The 18,097-nt window shown below is 41.2% G+C and overlaps 2 protein-coding genes across 2 annotated transcripts in view; both read right to left on the bottom strand.

Annotated features, from left to right (window-relative positions):
• Positions 1–1,046: 1,046 nt before the first annotated feature.
• LOC139940732 (homeobox protein Nkx-2.5-like) lies at positions 1,047–3,723 on the bottom strand. The gene is made up of 2 exons (XM_071937099.1): positions 3,240–3,723; positions 1,047–2,427 (listed from the first exon to the last, which is right to left on the bottom strand). Exons 1-2 carry the CDS (start codon positions 3,634–3,636, stop codon positions 1,787–1,789), a joined length of 1,038 nt encoding a protein of 345 aa, XP_071793200.1. The 5' UTR covers positions 3,637–3,723; the 3' UTR covers positions 1,047–1,786.
• Positions 3,724–6,269: 2,546 nt separating this feature from the next.
• LOC139940925 (charged multivesicular body protein 7-like) overlaps positions 6,270–18,097 on the bottom strand; it is a 56,201-nt gene continuing 44,373 nt past the window's right edge. Inside the window, exon 10 of the mRNA XM_071937326.1 lies at positions 6,270–6,379. The gene's annotated coding sequence lies outside the window, so the exon portion shown is untranslated. The remainder of the gene's footprint in view (positions 6,380–18,097) is intronic.

The following is an 18,097-nucleotide window of genomic DNA, read 5'->3' as shown; positions in this document are numbered from 1 at the left end:
TGACCAAACATATACCATCCATTCGAAACTTTATCACAAAGTAAAACTGTACACTAATGGTGCTTCTGTTTCGGAGAAAACAAAACCTATTTGATTTGGTTCTAAGTAGGCCTAGCCTATCACTATCCGGTGTTCTTTCCAGATATAATAAGCTTTTTGACGATCGGTGCCAGTTTGAGTCCAGCTACAAATTCAAATTTTCAACATTCAAAGTAGATTTATTCTTCCAACTTTCACAACTACTAATGTCATTGACTAGTGAAAACAAAAGAAAAATCAGAAGGATATTGGTTTTACCTTGAAAACTAAAGAAACTTTATTCTTGTTATTTTTCGCTGACTAAAAAATAAATGACATCAAATGGAAAGAAATCTCCAGAAATGTATAATCCAGAAATGTATAAGAGTTCTATGACCGAATATCGTTTTTTACCCTCTTTCGTCCAAGTTATTGTTTTTCGTGCAGACAACAAGCCAGGGCTACGTGTAAGTATTTGTGGTTGTGGCTAGTCATAAGAGCTTCGCATACAAAAATATCACATAAATGCCCGATAATTCAAGGACGAGTCAATTGAGGCAATTAGTCATCTCTTTGCCCCTGGTCATTGCCTAGGTGCCCCTTGAAATGTTAGATTTTGTTCCCTCAAATTTCTGAGGCGCCTTCGTCGTCCATGGGAAAACTGCCGCGCCCGTACAATAACACAGCCTGTAAAATGTTTATTACTTTGAATTAATATATACGTTACACGTTACCTATTATACAAAGACATTTATATAATATAAAGAATTTTAGGGGTGCATTTTTAATGACCCCCTGAAATACAAAGCACTAATTAAGTTGGCATGGGTTATACATAACCTTAAACTACCACGAGAGGGCCGGGTTTATAAAGGGTGCGTTCGATTGGCTTCCCAGGGTCGACCCCGGTGTTTGGCGTTTTCTTTTTTCAGGACGAACGTGTGCAGATAATTACCCACGTTCGTCCTGGAATTAAAACCCGCCACACACCGGGTTGACCCAGGGAAGCTAAACGAACGCACCCTATAGCTGTGAAGAGCAGTTCATAAACGATCAAACATATTTGACATTTCGTGGACGCGTTAGGCTTTGTTGAATCAGTCACTCTTCTTGTGCTTACAAGAACCGACAGTCAGTAAAGCTAAGCTCGCCCCTCTCCTTTGCCTTACAGTGGCAATGAACTTTAAACTATACTAAGCAGTAAACATCTGCTTACATGCTTTATATAAACTGGGTTTAGAGAGATTTGCGGTAGCACCATGTGAATATCTCTTTTGGGTACTGGTGGTTCTGAAAAGAACCAGTGGTTTTTAGAACCACCACTTAGTCAAAAAAAGATATTCACATGGTGTCATCGCAAACTTCTTTTTGTAATATCATAGAGCAGCGGTTATACTTTCACCATGTAAAAGTTTCAAATCCTACATAGAAACTGGGTTAATAGTTCTAATAGCGAGGGATACGGCAGTGTTTATTTTAACGTTGTAAACGTTCGAACGTCAAATGTCGTAACTGTCAGATATTTCAACGGCAAAGCTTCGCAAACTCGGCGAGCGATATCCATCTTCGGTCGGGCGGAACAACACTGGGGGTGTGGCAATACAACTTGCGCAACCAGTGCATGATTGGACTATACTTTTCGTCATCAATGGTTTGGCTTAAAAGCATATCACTGTCCTCTCGGCCTAGCAGTACAGCACATCCAAGGTCTACCCTACGGGAAAGAGCCCTAACTTTTTGTTTTATTCTCAACTTAGGTTTCGTAATTTCACCATGTCCTGACGGCTTGTTGTATATTACCGGGTTGAGAATAAACGCTGGCGCCGTTGGTATGCACTCCACCTCCCGCTGGTAACCCACTAGGGTACGTACACGCATTGACATAACGTCCATTAGATGTCACTTGGCTCACTCCAGAGTTGTAATTACCACAAGTGTACCCGTAGGGTGGGGGAGGAGGTGGCGGGGGAGGTGGGTGTGGCGAGGGCGTGGTGCCTAGATTCCCAATGCATGGTTTACCGTCCCGGACGAGTACGGGCACCGCCACCCTGCGGGGAGGGTACTGCTGACCGGCAAGCTCGAGGCTCTTGTCCTGCCGCTGGCGCTTGCTCTTGTAGCGTCGATTCTGGAACCATATTTTGACCTGGGTTGGTGTGAGTTTGAGCAGGGCTGCGAGCTGGTCCCGCTCCGGTGCCGAGAGGTACCGCTGCTGCTTGAAGCGCCGTTCGAGCTCGTAGACCTGGGCCTGGGAGAAGAGGACACGGGGCTTGCGTCGCTGGCGGGTTTTGGAGGGTGGTTTGTTGCTATTGTCCCCGGGCCCTCCCAGCTGGTGGTGGTGGTTGTGATGTTGGTGGTTTGCGGTGTTCCTCTTTGTTTCCATGGATCGACACACCTCTTGGCATGAAACTGCTACATAATAAAAATAATACAACACTTCCATCAAAATGAAAAACTTTGTTTTAAAACTGTACCCGTCGTACATTGTATATATAAGTTGTTTAACCTAAATAATAAGTAAGATTTGAAACTTTCCACGGTGGAAGAATATCTAAAGAGGGGATTTCGGTAACACCATGTGAATATCACAGCAGTGACAGTTCTAAAAAAGAACCGGTTTGCGATTACTCAAACCATTCTGATACACTGGGTTACACACCAATAAACTCAATTGTATGATTTTACTTCTGCAACTTGAACTAATGTTGCTTAAGAATTTTTTTTTCTTTTAAAGTTATGAACTTACAACTTTTGGGTTTACCATTTCAATTCCTGACAAGGCATATGTGTTTCACTTTTCAAAAGTTTGTTTCCTTACTTGCAGGATCTGTTAAATTAAGTTAATTGAAATTATCACCCTAGTGGTTTGTGCAGTGGTTCACCCACTTCACTCTGCAGCACTGACCCTCAAGTACATTGTATTTATTTACCGCTCTTCAAATCGGCCCTTCAAAACTACCCCCACTTGAGCGCCAAGCGGCCATACAATGAAAAAGACTACGTAAGGCAATTGAAAACTATTAAAACAGGAGGGGAAAGTCTCTTTCAATTTCAACACTGATCGGATCTACTCTGTAAATTGTCTAGCACTTGAGGAGTCTTTAGTGTGAAACGTCACTTTCCACTCGTTACAAAAAGCTGTGAAAACAACCCCTAATTGAGTGCTTGCGTGAGTGTTATTTAGTCAAGAAGTATTAAGTATTCTGATGAGTATAGGTACTTACTCTGGTGTTGGGATAAGGATGGAACTTTCTGGTCGAGAGGAGATGAGGATGCTGGAGCAATGTCTTGGTAGCCCAAGGTAGGGTAGGAGCAAGACGATCTGGCATCTTCAGAGGTAGCTGTTATATCACACGGGAAAACGGTGTTCTCGACCAGGAACGACTCATCGGGTAGAGGGAAGAGATTGTGTTCTTGCTGGTAGGCTTGCATGGCCGGCGTAGGGTACCGGTGGTGCTGTTGCTGAGCGAGACACAGGATGTCTTTGACCGAGAAAGGAGTGGTGGAACCGGCCTGGGCGGTAGAATGGTAACTCATAGATTGTGGGTAGTATCCGGACATCATACTGGAGTCCTGCATTGTCTCCGTTAAAGTAAACCCAGCACATTTTCGCGTCAACATTTTTTTCTTCTAGTTTCTTTTTTTTTAGTGGTGGTGGTGGTGGTGTTGGTGGGGAGTGTTTTTTTCTTTCTTCATTCTCTTATCATCATCGACTGGTCCATTACTTAACGCACCCCGGCTGGGTAATATCTAGTGATATTGTGATTGCTGGTAATAGATTGCATTAAGTCTGGGGCGGGAACCATTAGCGAGAAGTCACAGGGTGAAAAATGAGAGAGATTTGGTGTTAGAGGGGGGGGGGGGGGGGTTCAGAGTGTCTTCAGTCAAGTGTCAGCCTCTCTCCGTTCCGTGTGTGCGTACTACTCAGGAGCGAGGTGATTGGACACAAGTGCCGTGAAAGAACCCGTGTTGACAGACTAGACCATTTAATCAATTAGGGCCCAGTGTATAGTTGCACTTAACTTCGGAGCCATTCACTGTCAATATTGTTTAGCTGTAGCGGCCTTTCATTTACTTAAGTTAAGTAAATGTTTAGACCGGGATTTAACATTGGCTGCTCTCGTAGGGAAAGCAAGCAACACAAGCGCCAATTGTGCTAATGATTCCATCAGATTATATTGATGAAGACTTTGACGTCGAAATATCGCCTCCTCTCGTCTGATACTATTTTCCCTCTCGGTTGAGGGCAGACCAAAAGGCCACGAGAGGGGGCGCCTAGCGTCACCATCCCACCTTGGTTTATCATCACCAAGTAACAGGGCCAAGTGACCCCCCCCCCATAAAGTCTGACACTTGTTACTGCAAGGAGTCAGCGAACATGGGAAGAGGAGCGACCCCCTTGGGGTGAATTTTAGGGATTCGGCAGAGGCGCGTCGTCCGACCTAAAAAAAAAAAAAAAAGAGTGACACAAATTGTCCTCGCCGTAATTCTTGGTAGACTACACATTTTCAGGGGCGAGACACCGACGCCTTCCACCAGACCCAGTGTTTGCTTTAAGACGGGAGAGGACAACCATCCAGAGGGGGAGACAAGCAGGGGACAACTTTCTCTTTTTGGTCTTCACTCCTTCGCTAATTGGTGGTAGACCGGGGTTCAAACAGGGCCATTCCGGACTCTGCCCTCCCTTTCGATGTAACATAGCGGCAGCTGGATTTCCTCGTTGGCTAAACTTCCGTGCCTGGATGGCACTCTAAGCATCCCATTTAGTTTTTATTAATGACGTTGTTTAGTGGGGCTGCGTTATTTATTCGACTTGTCCACACTTTTGGTTCTTGGTGATTTGTCCCATGGCTGTTTTATTTTGAGTTATAGTAGGGTTTGCTTTTAAGGCCGGACGGACGTTGGGACAATGACTCTGTCACTTCTCTGGACTTGAAGTGACGGCTTCTTATAACGCAATTAGGTTAAAATATTACTTTTATTGGACGATTTATTGTGAAGTTAATTGAAAGTTAATGGTGTGATACATCATTTTGGAGTGGGTTTTTAGGGGTGTGGTGGGGTGGGGGTGGAGAGAAATTCATTCAAATTCTCTTCTGTTAACGTGTTGAATGTTTTATTCATCATGTACCTGGTTGATCGTTCACAATATTAAAAACTGGCATATATTTTGTCAGCTCTAATACTGTATAAACTTCATCCAGAATGTGTTCATATTATTGTATTACAGGCAGGATGACAGTTTGTGGTTTGGAGGTGGGGCCTGGGTTTGGGCCTTGGGGGAGGGCGGGGGCACACTCAGATGAGATTATTTCGACTCGGGCATGTTAACCGTTATTCACGCTATGAACACGGACTTACAGAACTTGGCCCTATCTATAGACAATGTGAACTTTGTTTACAATAAGTATGACCTTGTGCATTCTTTGGGTATTCTGGCAGGCAAGATACTGCACTGGTCCTATGGGAAAGTTGACATTTTGTGTCATAATGTCCACATAAATCCAAGCCAAGAGTTATGAAAATAATAGCTGGACGGGTTGTGAGATGTGCCCCCTTTCACCATATCAAAAGTTGATAAGAATTAGACAGTGCAATCTCCATAAAAATATAAGATTTTTTGTTTTCTTCCATTGAGCTGTGTACAAATCGTGCCTGCAGGAAGTCCAGGTTCTTTGGCTCTTTTGTAAACATGTGATGTTACTGGTCACATCGTCTATAAGATAGAAAATTAGTTGAGGACAACAAAAATGTATTAAGGTTGCCACTCAAACCACAACTTCCTAATGTCTAATGTGTTTACCCCACAAACTTTTAAGCACAAGTGTCTGCTTAAAAGGCAACTCACTGAAAGGGGGTCATGTTTTCTGCTTACTATGATTGCCGCCGTGTAGGCCTACCATTACTGCCACCTCTTTAAAGTACAAAGTTCTTCTAGAAAACCACATCCGATGTCATAAGGTCAGAACTTCCCAGTGACAGTTAGGACACAAGTGTCATAAATAATCCATAATTAATATGATGTTGAAATATTGGACGGAACTTCCATTTAATTGTAGAGGAAATATAGTGTTTGTCCATTATAGTATTGCGAAAGTTTGTGTCAAAGGCCGAGTCACACTCAGAATACGCCCACGCTTATTTAACCAATCTATATTGCAGGGCGTGCCTTTTTCTTCGTTCTCCTGTTGTCGAGGACTGTGTGACCCGGGGCTTTTACCCACATTTTCCCCCTCTTTTTCTTTCCTCAAATGTTCAATACAACGGGAAGACAAATATGATTTGCAAAGTCTTCTGACACTTGCGTCGTTCCGCCATGTACCGGCACTCCAAATGAAAATGGCTGCCACATTGCATCGCATCCCTTCAAATAAGCAGACAATAAAATTGTTCATCTCACCCTCGTTTGAATCTCAAAAAAACACTTCAAAACAAACAGACAAACACAAACCAAAGCAAAACAAAAAAACCTAACGCTATCCATTAAATCGACTCACTGATGCCAAACAGTACTCGAAAACCAGCAGTACCTGAAAATCACATTCGAAAAATTAAACAGTGTTTCTGGCAGTACTTGTTTTCCCCAATATATTCTTCCAACCCTCCCCGATTTATTTTTGGTATTTTATAAAAAAGTTCAAGTGAGAGTGCTATACGTCGATTACTGGGAGATGACAAGTCTGTTAATCAAATAAACAATGAGCCTACAAGGTTAAACCCGGGAGGGTGGAAGGGGCCCGACGGCTCGCTGTGGTTGTCTCAATATCGGAGTGATCATGCTACCGAGGGATTGAGGAATTTTTCCGAGTTGTTAATAACTTCCATCAGCGAAGTGGCAAGGGGAAAATTACTCCGTGTACTTTGGGTTTCCCTTGAACCATGGGGCCCAGTTTCATAAAGCCTGTAGGCACAACAACTTGCTAAACACATAATATTACTGCTTAGCAGAACCGGTTGCCGGCCAAAACTACATTTGATTTGCATTGTTTCCTTTTTTGTGGGGGAGGGGTTCACTCGTCGACAATATTACTTTTGGGCGTTCCACAATGGAACTTTTTGGGCGTCCTACAGTCATTTGCTTTTAGTGTTTTGGGTTTGTTTTTTTGTTTGTCTGTCTGTTTGTCTGTCTGTCTGTTGTTTTATTTGAGGGGTTGTTTGTGATGGGGTTGGGGTTGGGGTTGGGGAGGGGTGGTCAATGACGTTGAATTTTAGAATGAAACATCTTAACAAGGCGGTGTACATGCACGCAATAATGGGTGCTATATCACTTCGCTCCAACAAATCCCCTTACAAAAAACTAGCTCAAATTAACATTGCCTACACTCAAACATCACATTTGGAAAATAAGATCATTAGTTTTTCCCCACTTTGCAAAGTGTGTGTTTGTATTAGGTCTCGGAAGAGAGAAAAAAATACCAGTACACACATTATCAATCATCCAGTTTCTCTAAGAAAATGTGAGCGGTTCAAAACGGTATCAGAACTAGGCCTATATCACCAAACCATAACAACGTCTCCAATCGGCTTTTGAACCTAAGTTTTATTGCAAACGTTAACATACCCTGTTTGAATTCCATTAAGGTGTATGTAAGCTTTGAAAATAAACAAGAATAGAAGAGGGACAATCCACCCTATTTAACGGGAATTTCAAAGGGTCAAAAATGTGACTCCAAATGTAAAAAAAAAAAAGGTGTTTAAATCGACACCATACTTCGGAACATTCTTCATCCTGGTTTAAACTTGAACTTGTTTTAAAAAGGGGGCGTCTGACTCCTTAAAGGTGAAATACGTCTAGGAGGTTCTGTTTGAGCCCTATTATGGTTTAAGGAAAAAACTACCCCAATTCATGGTCAGCTAAGCCCTTATTTCGGATCAAACTAGACCCATCCGAGTCAGATTGACGTATTGACCCTGCATGGGTCATTGGTCAGGTTAACCCCCGAATGTAGGTCATGCTGACCGGAAATGGGTGTGACCCCTGGGGGAATCCAGGTAAGAACTTGAACTGCACCCTCAGGTCACGCAGTGAAAAATAGTTCTTAATGAAGTACACAATCTGAGAAACGTTTCCAACAGTAACATTTTTCAGATTAAAGGCAGTGGACACTATTGGTAATTACTCAAAATAATTGTTAGCATAAAACCTTACTTGGTGACGAGTAATGTGGAGAGGTTGATGGTATAAAACATCGTGAGAAACGGCCCCATCTGAAGTGCCATAGTTTTCGAGAAAGAAGTAATTTTCCACGAATTTGATTTCGAGACCACAGATTTAGAACTTGAGGTCTCGAAATCAACCATTTAAACGCACAGAACTTCGTGTGACATGGGTGTTTTTTTTCTTTCATTATTATCTCGCAAGTTCGATGACCGATTGAGCTCAAATTTTTACAGGTTTGTTATTTTATGTATATGTTGAGATACACCAACTATGAAGCCTAGTCTTTGACAATTACCAATAGTGTCCACTGGCTTTAAACATCTTTTGTGATAAAAAATTACATGTTTTTCTATACCACATTACATCCAGGTGAAATGTTTCTCAAAACGTATTTGCTTTATAATACTTTTGAAAGCTGTTGTACTTCTAACTTTTAAGATTGTTTATATTCTTGGTCCTTTCTTGTAAACTGGGCCCGATTTCAGTCTGCTAAATGTGGAAGTCTGCGCTTACATCCCATGTTATGTGATCTACAGGGCTTGATAAGCTCATAAATCCACGGAAACAGAGTCATGAAGTTGGACCAGCTTCTTTTCTTCCCCATGCCTCTTACTTAATATCACTCAGAATATCAAACACAAGAGGGAAGTTGAGTCCAAACTTAAAAATCTACTCTCATTAACAAAACCCACTCACGCGCTCTGGCTTAACCAATCTGGGAGTTAGGAGTAAATATTATTTATTGTTATTAATGCGTCTGTTCAAACAAACCCCATCCCTTCTCTGATGAATCTACTCAAACAATAAAGACTGATACATTAATTAAATGTGTCACTATATAGTCCATGTGATCAAATGACTCGGGAGTTCATTATACAGAACGGCCCCAATGTAAATACGTAATTCCAGCCTTTAAGAAAAACAACAACCCGTAAATTGTTACCCAAGCGCAATGAATAGGTGGTGATTTACACCGAGTAGATCATGTTTACATAGAAATATACAGCACAAGTAGATCATGTTTACATATAGAAAAAACAATGCCGGTATGTGCTTCTTGCATCGCGCACTAATTATAGGGTGTGTGAGCCATCTTTGGCACGGCGGGCAAATTGAGTGTACCGGCCTTGTCAAAACAGATTGGTTATTGGTTAAATTTCATATCATATTTTATTGCTCGGCCGGCTGGCCTATTAAGCAAGATAGTTTGATTTATTCCTACGCCACTATCTAAAAGATAAGATTTGCGCAATTTTTGATAGTGGTTTTTGAAAAGAACATTTCAGACATTATTTGACTGTTTATATTTGACGAAAGAGTAGATAAATTTAGACTGAGTGAAGATAGAACATTCTACAATTTGTGACAAGAGCGACAACTGGAATCAACTGGACAACCAAAGGGGGAAATTGTTTTTTGGAAGAACTGTGCACCCTAATTTAGCGAAGAGACTTTGACATATGTGGCAGTTTTCTTTCTTGTATAGGAAACTTCGGTTAGTGTTGGTTCTTTTGGAAGAAACGATGCACATTCTCATCCTTGCCTGCCAGGATATGCCGTGGAATGTACAAGGTGCACACTATTGGTAATGTTCACAGACCAGTCTTCTCACTTGGTGTATCTCAACATATGCATGAAATAACAAACCTGTGAACATTTGAGCTCAATTGGTCGTCGAAGTTGTGGGATAATAATGAAAGAAAAAACACCCTTGTCACACGAAATTGTGTGCGTTTAGATGGTTGATTGCGAGACCTCAAGTTCTAAACTTGAGGTCTCGAAATCAAATTCGTGGAAAATTACTTCTTTCTCGAAAACTACGTCACTTCAGAGGGAGCCGTTTCTCACAAGGTTTTATACTATCAACCACTCCCCATTACTCGTTACCAAGTAAGGTTTTATGCTAATAATTATTTTGAGTAATTACTTATAGTGTCCACTGCCTTTAAACAAAAACCAAATTGGTTCTTCTTTTTGTATCCAACCATTAAATGATTTGGTTGCTAATTAATGTTATGATCTTGATTCTTGCTCAAAGTAATTTTACAGGATTACGGATAAAAATCACAGTGCTTTAATATTGTCTGAAAACTTACTGATTATGAAGTTCATGCAAGAACCTTTGTTTTTTGTGAGTATTTCACTGTACACTGCGGTCATATTTGAGTAAACTGTGTCTGAAAACGCAATCATCTGATTTTTGGTTGTTAAAATGTCCTAACCCAAATTTACGGACAGTATGTTTACATACTGAAAGTTGTGCATGGTTCTTCACTATCTCCTGACTCGCACAACTGATGGGGCCAGAGTTTTCACAGGGCTGGTTGGTCATTTCATATGATTTATCTCACTTAACATTAATTAATCACTAAAACATTCATTAATTTGGTTTCAAACGAATTGAAAGCTATTCAGCATCTATGCTATACTAAAAGTTAACACAGGCGAAAATTAACACCAATATTTTCCTATTTGTTGCAATACTTTTCGGGTGTGTCCTACTAAAATAAATCATTTCACGAAACTCGATAAAACGGTTGCCGTAACATCATTTGAACCCTAAACTCTATTTACATTCTCCTGCATTCCTGTCCTCTCTTATCGATGTCCTAAAGACCGAGAAGTCAAGCAAGGAGCTCGCTGTTATCTCAAGAAGCGTCTAGCCCCTCCATTAAGGATCGTTGGCCATGATTTAAACAAGATTATGATAATGGTTTGCATGCCACCCTGAAAGAATACACACTGCGCCCGATTGCTCCATGGCTCATGGAACTCGACGGTTAAGATGGCATACTGGGCCCAATTTCATAGAACTGCTTGACTCATTTCTGCTAAGCATAATTGAGCAGGATACCAGTCACAAATTGTATATGTGACATGGTTATTTGGACCAACATCGTTCTGGGCAAAATTTCATAGAGCTGTTTAAATGTGATTGACACATTTCTGCTAAGCATAAATGAGCAGGATACCAGTCACTAATTGTATATGTGACATGGTGATTTGGACCAACCTCGTTCTGAGCAAAATTTCATTGAGCTGCTTAAATGTGATTGACACATTTCTGCTAAGCATAAATGAACAGGATACCAGTCACAAATTGTACATGTGAAATGGTAGTTTGGCTGGTAACCTTTTTCTTTGGTAAGCATAATTTTGTTGTGCTTAGCTTCTTTTTGTGCTTATAAGCTGATTAGGTTGGGGGGGGGGATGGGTTACGACGGAAAGAATTCAGTCTTCACCAAAAACTGATGTATCAAAACTGAAAGTGTGGTTAGACACTAACTTTAGCAACAACTGTCAATCACAGTTATACGCCAATCTTTGTGGCTAACCAGCATACGTACTTAGCATATTGACACAAACACAATGCATATTTCTTTACTATTGTTCCACATAAATGTACCTATTGTTCCATCAATGCATATTTCTAATGTTCTTACAATGTATACTTCTAACTATTGTCCCACACTGTTTGTTGGTGACTTGTACATGTGTATGTATAAAGTTACAGTCAAACTTTAGGATTTTATTTCGCAATAGTGGGGGAGGAAATGGGAAGATTCCTAGTGTCAACTTGTGAAGCTTTTATCTGGATTTTAATCCTTGACTTGGTAGCAAACAGTGGTGGCGACAGGGTGGCTACGGGAACGGGGTAATGATGCGACAGTCTTGCCTGCCCCAGGAAGGCGCTTGGACACCGCTTGGCCCCGCTCAGTGCCCCGGTGTTTATACTAGTTGACCCGTAAGTTCCTTGTGTCACTGAGAGATGTATAGAGCCCTAAAGGGCCTTCTACACTACCGTGGTGTGATCAGATTTTGTCTTCAGATTTGGAAAATCAGTGGTGGAGGAAAAGTGAAGTCACCAATTGTGGAAAACTATATTGCACAACGGACACACATCAGAATTAACCATGCATGGCAAAATTTCATAAAGCTAGCTGTCAAAGCATAAAAACTTGCTAAGCACAGAAAAGTCTTGCTTAACAGAAACAGGTTACCACTTTTTACCAGTCAGAACTACATTTAGGTTTATTTGTTGTGGCGGGTGCCCTACTCATCTTTTGGTTGAGAAATTGTGCCCAGATATGTTTGTAAAAATAATTGAACTGGTTTTTTAATTACCGGAAAATTTGAACGATTATTCTAAGAGTATTTAACAATAAAATAATTGAGTACGGTTCGTGGGACAATTGAATATGAGATGCCCGTGGCCAACTCCTTAATTTTTCTCCTGGGGACGATCAGTAAACTGTTCGAAACGTCGATACCAAACCGCTCCCACAACAGAGATTGAGTACATGGCTGTACTGCCAATTTACTATTATTATTTTCTAGTTACTTCTCATTGTTCACACCATGCAAAGTTTACACCACTTCTTTTTCTGATATAAAAAAAAACACCCAACCAATATTGAGCGTCCCCTTTAAACTGGATAGAAATCTACATTCCTGAGCTCGGAAACCAGAGAAGAAGATTGACAAGGCAAAAATAAACTCCAAATAATTTATTTTCGAACTGTGAGCCCCGTGTCAGTTAAGCCAAACTTGTCTTTTACAGAAAAACAAGACCCATCATAGAGAGAGCAAAGAGAGGGGAAAAAAACCTTGGGGATGAAAACAATAAGTCTTCCCCCGCATGTAAACAGTAGAAACCCGCTGGCAGTTTAAGCAAAACCTTTATAGATCAAACAGGTTGGCTGACAGTGTGGTAAAAATGTTGATATTGCACAACAGAGGTTGGCCCCTCAATTTCTTGTGTTGGTCCAGTGTTTACCTTTGGTTTTCTTATTCGATTGTTTTAAATCCTATATAAATGTAGATTTATAAAATTGTTTTCAAAAGGAGGTTGCGTTTTTGAGATATCGCCGAGACTTGCGGAGCGATGTAAACACAATCTGAGAAGCGTTACGTAACGCTTCACATCAAATTCAAATTTTGGGGCATAAAAACTGATATAGTATTTCAATGATCACATTACTTTGAAGTGAAATGTTTCTCAAAATCCGTTATATCGAAAGCAGGCTTAATTATTACCACAAGTTATTGCAATTCATTTTCAGTAGAATCGTAAACCTTTCCTTTTAACAGACTTTTTCATTTGGAGGCAAAATACAAACGTGGAGGGGGGGGGCTTTGTATCGAACCAATGAACGCATTTTGTGCGACATCATAAGGGGGGGGGGGTGATGGGCAAGGGTTCCGATGGGGTGTCCCCCCCCCCCCCCTCCCCCCTTACACCTCCATTGTTTCAATCTCGAGGAAAGTAACACTATCTTTGATCTTGTCCTTCGGATATGTAAAGATGTGTGCCTAGGACACATAAAAGGCGTTAAAGGAACACGTTGCCTTGGATCGGACGAGTTGGTCTATAAAAAAGCGTTTGTAACCGTTTGTTATAAAATGCATATGGTTAGAAAGATAATTTAAAAGTAGAATACAATGATCCACACAAGTTTGCCTCGAAAGTGCGTGGTTTTCCTTTTACTGTGCGAACAAACACGGTCGGCCATTTATGCGAGTCAAAAATTTGACTCCCATAAATGGCCGACCGTGTTAGTCGACGAGGTAAAAGGAAAACCGTGCAATTTCGAGGCATGTTTGTGTGGATCATTGTATTCTACTTTTACAGCATCTTTCTACTAAGCATATTATAACAAACGCTTTTCAAAGACCAACTCGACCGATCCCAGGCAACGTGTTCCTTTAAGAGAAGGGGGTTTCCCTTGGGCCACTAATGATCACCCTGTTTACCAGTAAGGCAAGTTTGTGTGCTTACAAACATAGTAGCAAAAATGCGGATGAAACAAAACTATATTTTGGGCCAAGTCACCGGGGCAGGTAACGGGCAACAAGTGCGTATGGATGCCTCTAAGTTGCATATAATTGTTATGTGGTGACAAGATACTATCAAGACGTTCGTGTGTCAACACTTCAATTGAAATGCTGGTTTGACCGTAACTCCGCTAACAAGAACTTTTAAAATATTTACTTTATTTACTTTACTTTGTAATGTACTGCGGTCTGAACTTTATCATCACACAAACTCTTAAAGTCATACAACTCGTACAAACTGACACAAACTTGAGAGTGCTGTCTAGTCGGGGTTGGCCGATTGGTGGCGCTAGGCAAGTTTTACTGTATGTTTTTTCTGTCTGTGTTCATTTTTTACTAACATGCCATCCAGGCACCCATGGCTCAATATTTTGTTAAAATACAAAAATTGCATAATCTTCTCTGTTGATTGAACCTTTGTGAAATCAAGTAACCACTGTCTCCCACTGCCTCATGCTCTTCCTCCGTTTTTTTTAACGAAAAGTTCTCGACAGGGATCAAGCAAGGCGTCAGAGGTCCCTGCTCGATGGTCTGCAGTTGCAGATGGAGGAAGCAAGTGTTAGTCCAGCCATAGGGTAGAACCACCATACTGCCTGCCATGGTCAACCCAGAGTATCTTCACAAATCTGTCTAGCAGCAGCCCACCACACCCACATGCGTGACCCAGTAATTCACAACAGCTCCCGGGGCGCTAATCAGGATAATCGCCTCGTTACAATGTTTGTTTAACGAACCTCGTGTAAATCATACTAATTGTTAGGGGGCAGGTAGCCAGCAAGGAAGTGGTTGGCTGGGGCTTGAATCTGTGGTTGGCTCCAGTGTAACTGATGGGGAGACAGGGGTATCATGCAGGGGGACTGGGCTTAGTGGTGAAAGGGTCCCCTGTGCTACTTTGGTGGACATGGGTTCGGAGACTAGACGGGTTTCTTTTTAAGAGACAGAAAGTAAACAAAGTCTCGACCAATCGCACCTCTGCAGCGTCTGTTGACTTAGCCATGTCTCCGGACAACCTGGGACAACCCTTCAAATTGGTTTCCAGCATGACATGGTGGTCTTGGTCGCTCTTTCTTAATCTGAATCTCTGTGGTAGTCAAAAATCATCCTAACGGAAACACCACACCAATTTTTTGTAGAGAAGACAATGAAGAAATTTCAGTTTTAGACGTGGGAGGAAAACCCCGAAAACTTATGCAGTCAGATCAGAGGGACTGAAAAAAAAAACAATCCACATACGCGATTTTTTGGCAAGACGAATCAAGACGAATAATATATAGCGCCCTCTCACGCCCAATGGTTTCAGATCAATTCAGCCGATCCAAACGGTTCCATTGCCGACCCCAAACAGTCATTACTCATGCTTTCAAGTTCAGTGTCTTAACCAATTGACCTTCCTTCATGGTCTTTCCAGCCTTGGTTCAGATGTTTTAAAGAATTTGCCAAGAACAAGCCTTTTGTCAAGCTCCCTCCCACCATGTTGTAACACCCCCTCCCCCCCCCCCCCCCCCACTCCCCATCCGAGTATAGAAGCATTCTGGGTGTTAATAAAAGAGGAGTCCGATTGTTTTGCCTGTTCACCCTTGAGCTTGCACAGTTTACAAATTAATAAAATTTTGAATATGGCTTTGCTTAGCAAAAATTGAGTGGGCCACCAGCCACAACAATGCAGCCTTAATGCAATTTTTGGCTGGTATTATGTTTCTGCTAAGCATTGCTACTCTGTGCTTATCAAGTTGTTGTGCTTACAGGCCTCATGAAATAATTTGGCCCAGAGTAGGGGTAACATTGACGTGTTTTTTTTTCACGGTCACTTTCTCTATCCCCACGAAGTTCGTGCTGCTTGACTTTGTGTTAGGAAAAAAACAGAGATTCTCAGTTTATTGTTTTATCCGGCACGAAAACAAACCACCAGTCAATTATTCTTGTCAGTCTATGAAAGTATTTAGGAACTGGCAATGATTTTTTGGGGGGTGGTGAGATTCTGCTAGTTTATATTATCTGCGATAACAACAAATCGCTGAAGGGATCTGCTCAAAGGAGAAAACTAGAGTCACTTTTTACTGTGGAACTCTGCGCTTATTACGGCCCAAAGAATCATTTGTTTAATACAAGATCAGGTAAGCGCGAGTTTTGTGGTAAGCAGAGCCATGAAAGTGGACCCCAATAGAGTGATTTATTTTAGGAAAAATAGAGAAATGGAAGTCTGAATTCGTTGCAGAGTTAAAATTGGAGAAACCTATCTTAGTTATAAGTATTCATTTTTGAATAATCATAAAAAGCACGCAAACATGGGAATAGTATGGGCATATGCCTACAGGGCCTATGCCTGTTGTTCCTACAAAATAATAAGACGACAATTTTCAGCCACGCAGTGCGGGGATTGACAGCCTTTTTCACGACCTTGTACTGAACGTTGAAATTAAACTCCCACCATGGTGTGTGACCAGATCGAGGCTTGAAGGTAGATTAACAGTCTGCCCCCCCCCCCCCCCCCCCCCCGTTGTATAATGAGTATAGGCCTAAATATTGTTATTTCACACAGGAACAGGAAACCTGACAAAAAATGTTAACAATGTTTTTCGTACGTAGCCGCTGCACCTTTAACTTCATCAGCTTTTTTAATGTTTGGACAACCACTTTCAATAACAGGCAATCAGGCGACCAACGGTTAGTAGCTCCCCTGTGTCTTTCCCTACTAGAACAACTCGGGATCCATTAATCATGTTTGTCGATTACTTTTCTCATCTCATCTCCATACACACACAATCACACCACACACAATTTATTAATTGTCCGCCCTTGTTTCTTCCTATTATAATTATTTAAAGAACTCTGTATGTTTGTTTAATCGCAGATTGAGGGAAGGGAAAGAGAGGGGGGGGGGCTCCATACAATCCCAGGCAGATTGGACTGATAATTTGCACAGAAAAGTGACAGCAAATAAACAATGTGTGCGGCTTAAATGTTGTACTTAATTAACAATGGTTTGTCCCTGTGTATATTAAGCAATGTGGGCTGATATAGTACGTAAATGATACGGTTGGGTACAGCGAACAGTAAATGACAGCGAACCAGAAATTGCCTGTTCTATAATTCATTCGTTTTGTCAATAATTATTTATACAGAGAAAAGGTCTTCTAACGGTAGAAACAACGCATGAGTTTCGGTTGACAGTCATTGAAATATGTATTCACTAGTTAGACAATGGAGTCACATCAGTTATGATTTGGGGGCTCATTCTGGATAGGCCGACCGGTGCATTTCTGTCACTCGAAAGGGATCCACTCCAATAGTGCACACGACATAACTGTTATCCCTTTTCAGTGTTTTGTGTTAAAGACAGTGGACACTATTGGTAATTGTCAAAGATAAGTCTTCACAGTTGGTGTATCTCAACATATGCATAAAATAACAAACCTATGAAAATTTGAGCTCGATCGATCATCGAAGTTGCAAGATAATACTGTAAGAACAAATACCCTTGTCACATGAAGTTGTGTGCTTTCAGATGCTTGATTTCGAGACCTCAAATTCTAAACTTGAGGTCTCGAAATCAAATTAATTGAAAATGACTTCTTTCTCGAAAACTACGTCACTTCAGAGGGAGCTGTTTCTCACAATGTTTTATACTATCAACCTCTCCCCATTACTTGTAATTAAGAAACTATTTTAACTATTTTGAGTAACTACCAATAGTGTCCACTGCCTTTAAGCTTACTTTTGCGGCAAAAAAATTACGGCTCAACCGGTAACCAAAACGAAGATCGTTATCAAACGAACTCCACGATGACTAGTAAAAACACAGTGTCCAAAATCATGCGCAAACAATTACAAGAAGTTAACTTGTAAAGTCAACTACTTCCTCAATGTAAAATAATATTTGCAAACGATAAAGTTTGCTTGAAGACTTTGTGTGTGCCCCTCCCCACCACGGGGGGGGGGGGTAGCCTTTCACCCAGTATCAACCACCAAGAAGTATCACGGACATACCTCCATGACAGACCAACAACTCAAAGGTACTTTTGGGTCCAGGAAGCAAGATCACGCTATCCTTCCGAAGTTTGACTATGAAATAATAAAGGAAAGGTC

The sequence above is a fragment of the Asterias amurensis genome, chromosome 8 (genome assembly GCF_032118995.1).
Source record: "Asterias amurensis chromosome 8, ASM3211899v1".
NCBI classification, from domain to species: Eukaryota; Metazoa; Echinodermata; class Asteroidea; order Forcipulatida; family Asteriidae; genus Asterias; species Asterias amurensis.
This window is presented reverse-complemented; position numbering and strand designations above follow the sequence as displayed.

Excerpts from the sequence above, each read along its gene's own strand:
- LOC139940732 (XM_071937099.1), bottom strand. The coding sequence starts at position 3,636 with ATGTTGACGCGAAAATGTGCTGGGTTTACTTTAACGGAGACAATGCAG. Across the intron at positions 2,428-3,239 it reads ATCCTTATCCCAACACCAGA|CAGTTTCATGCCAAGAGGTG; the intron begins GTAAGTACCTAT and ends TTTATTATGTAG.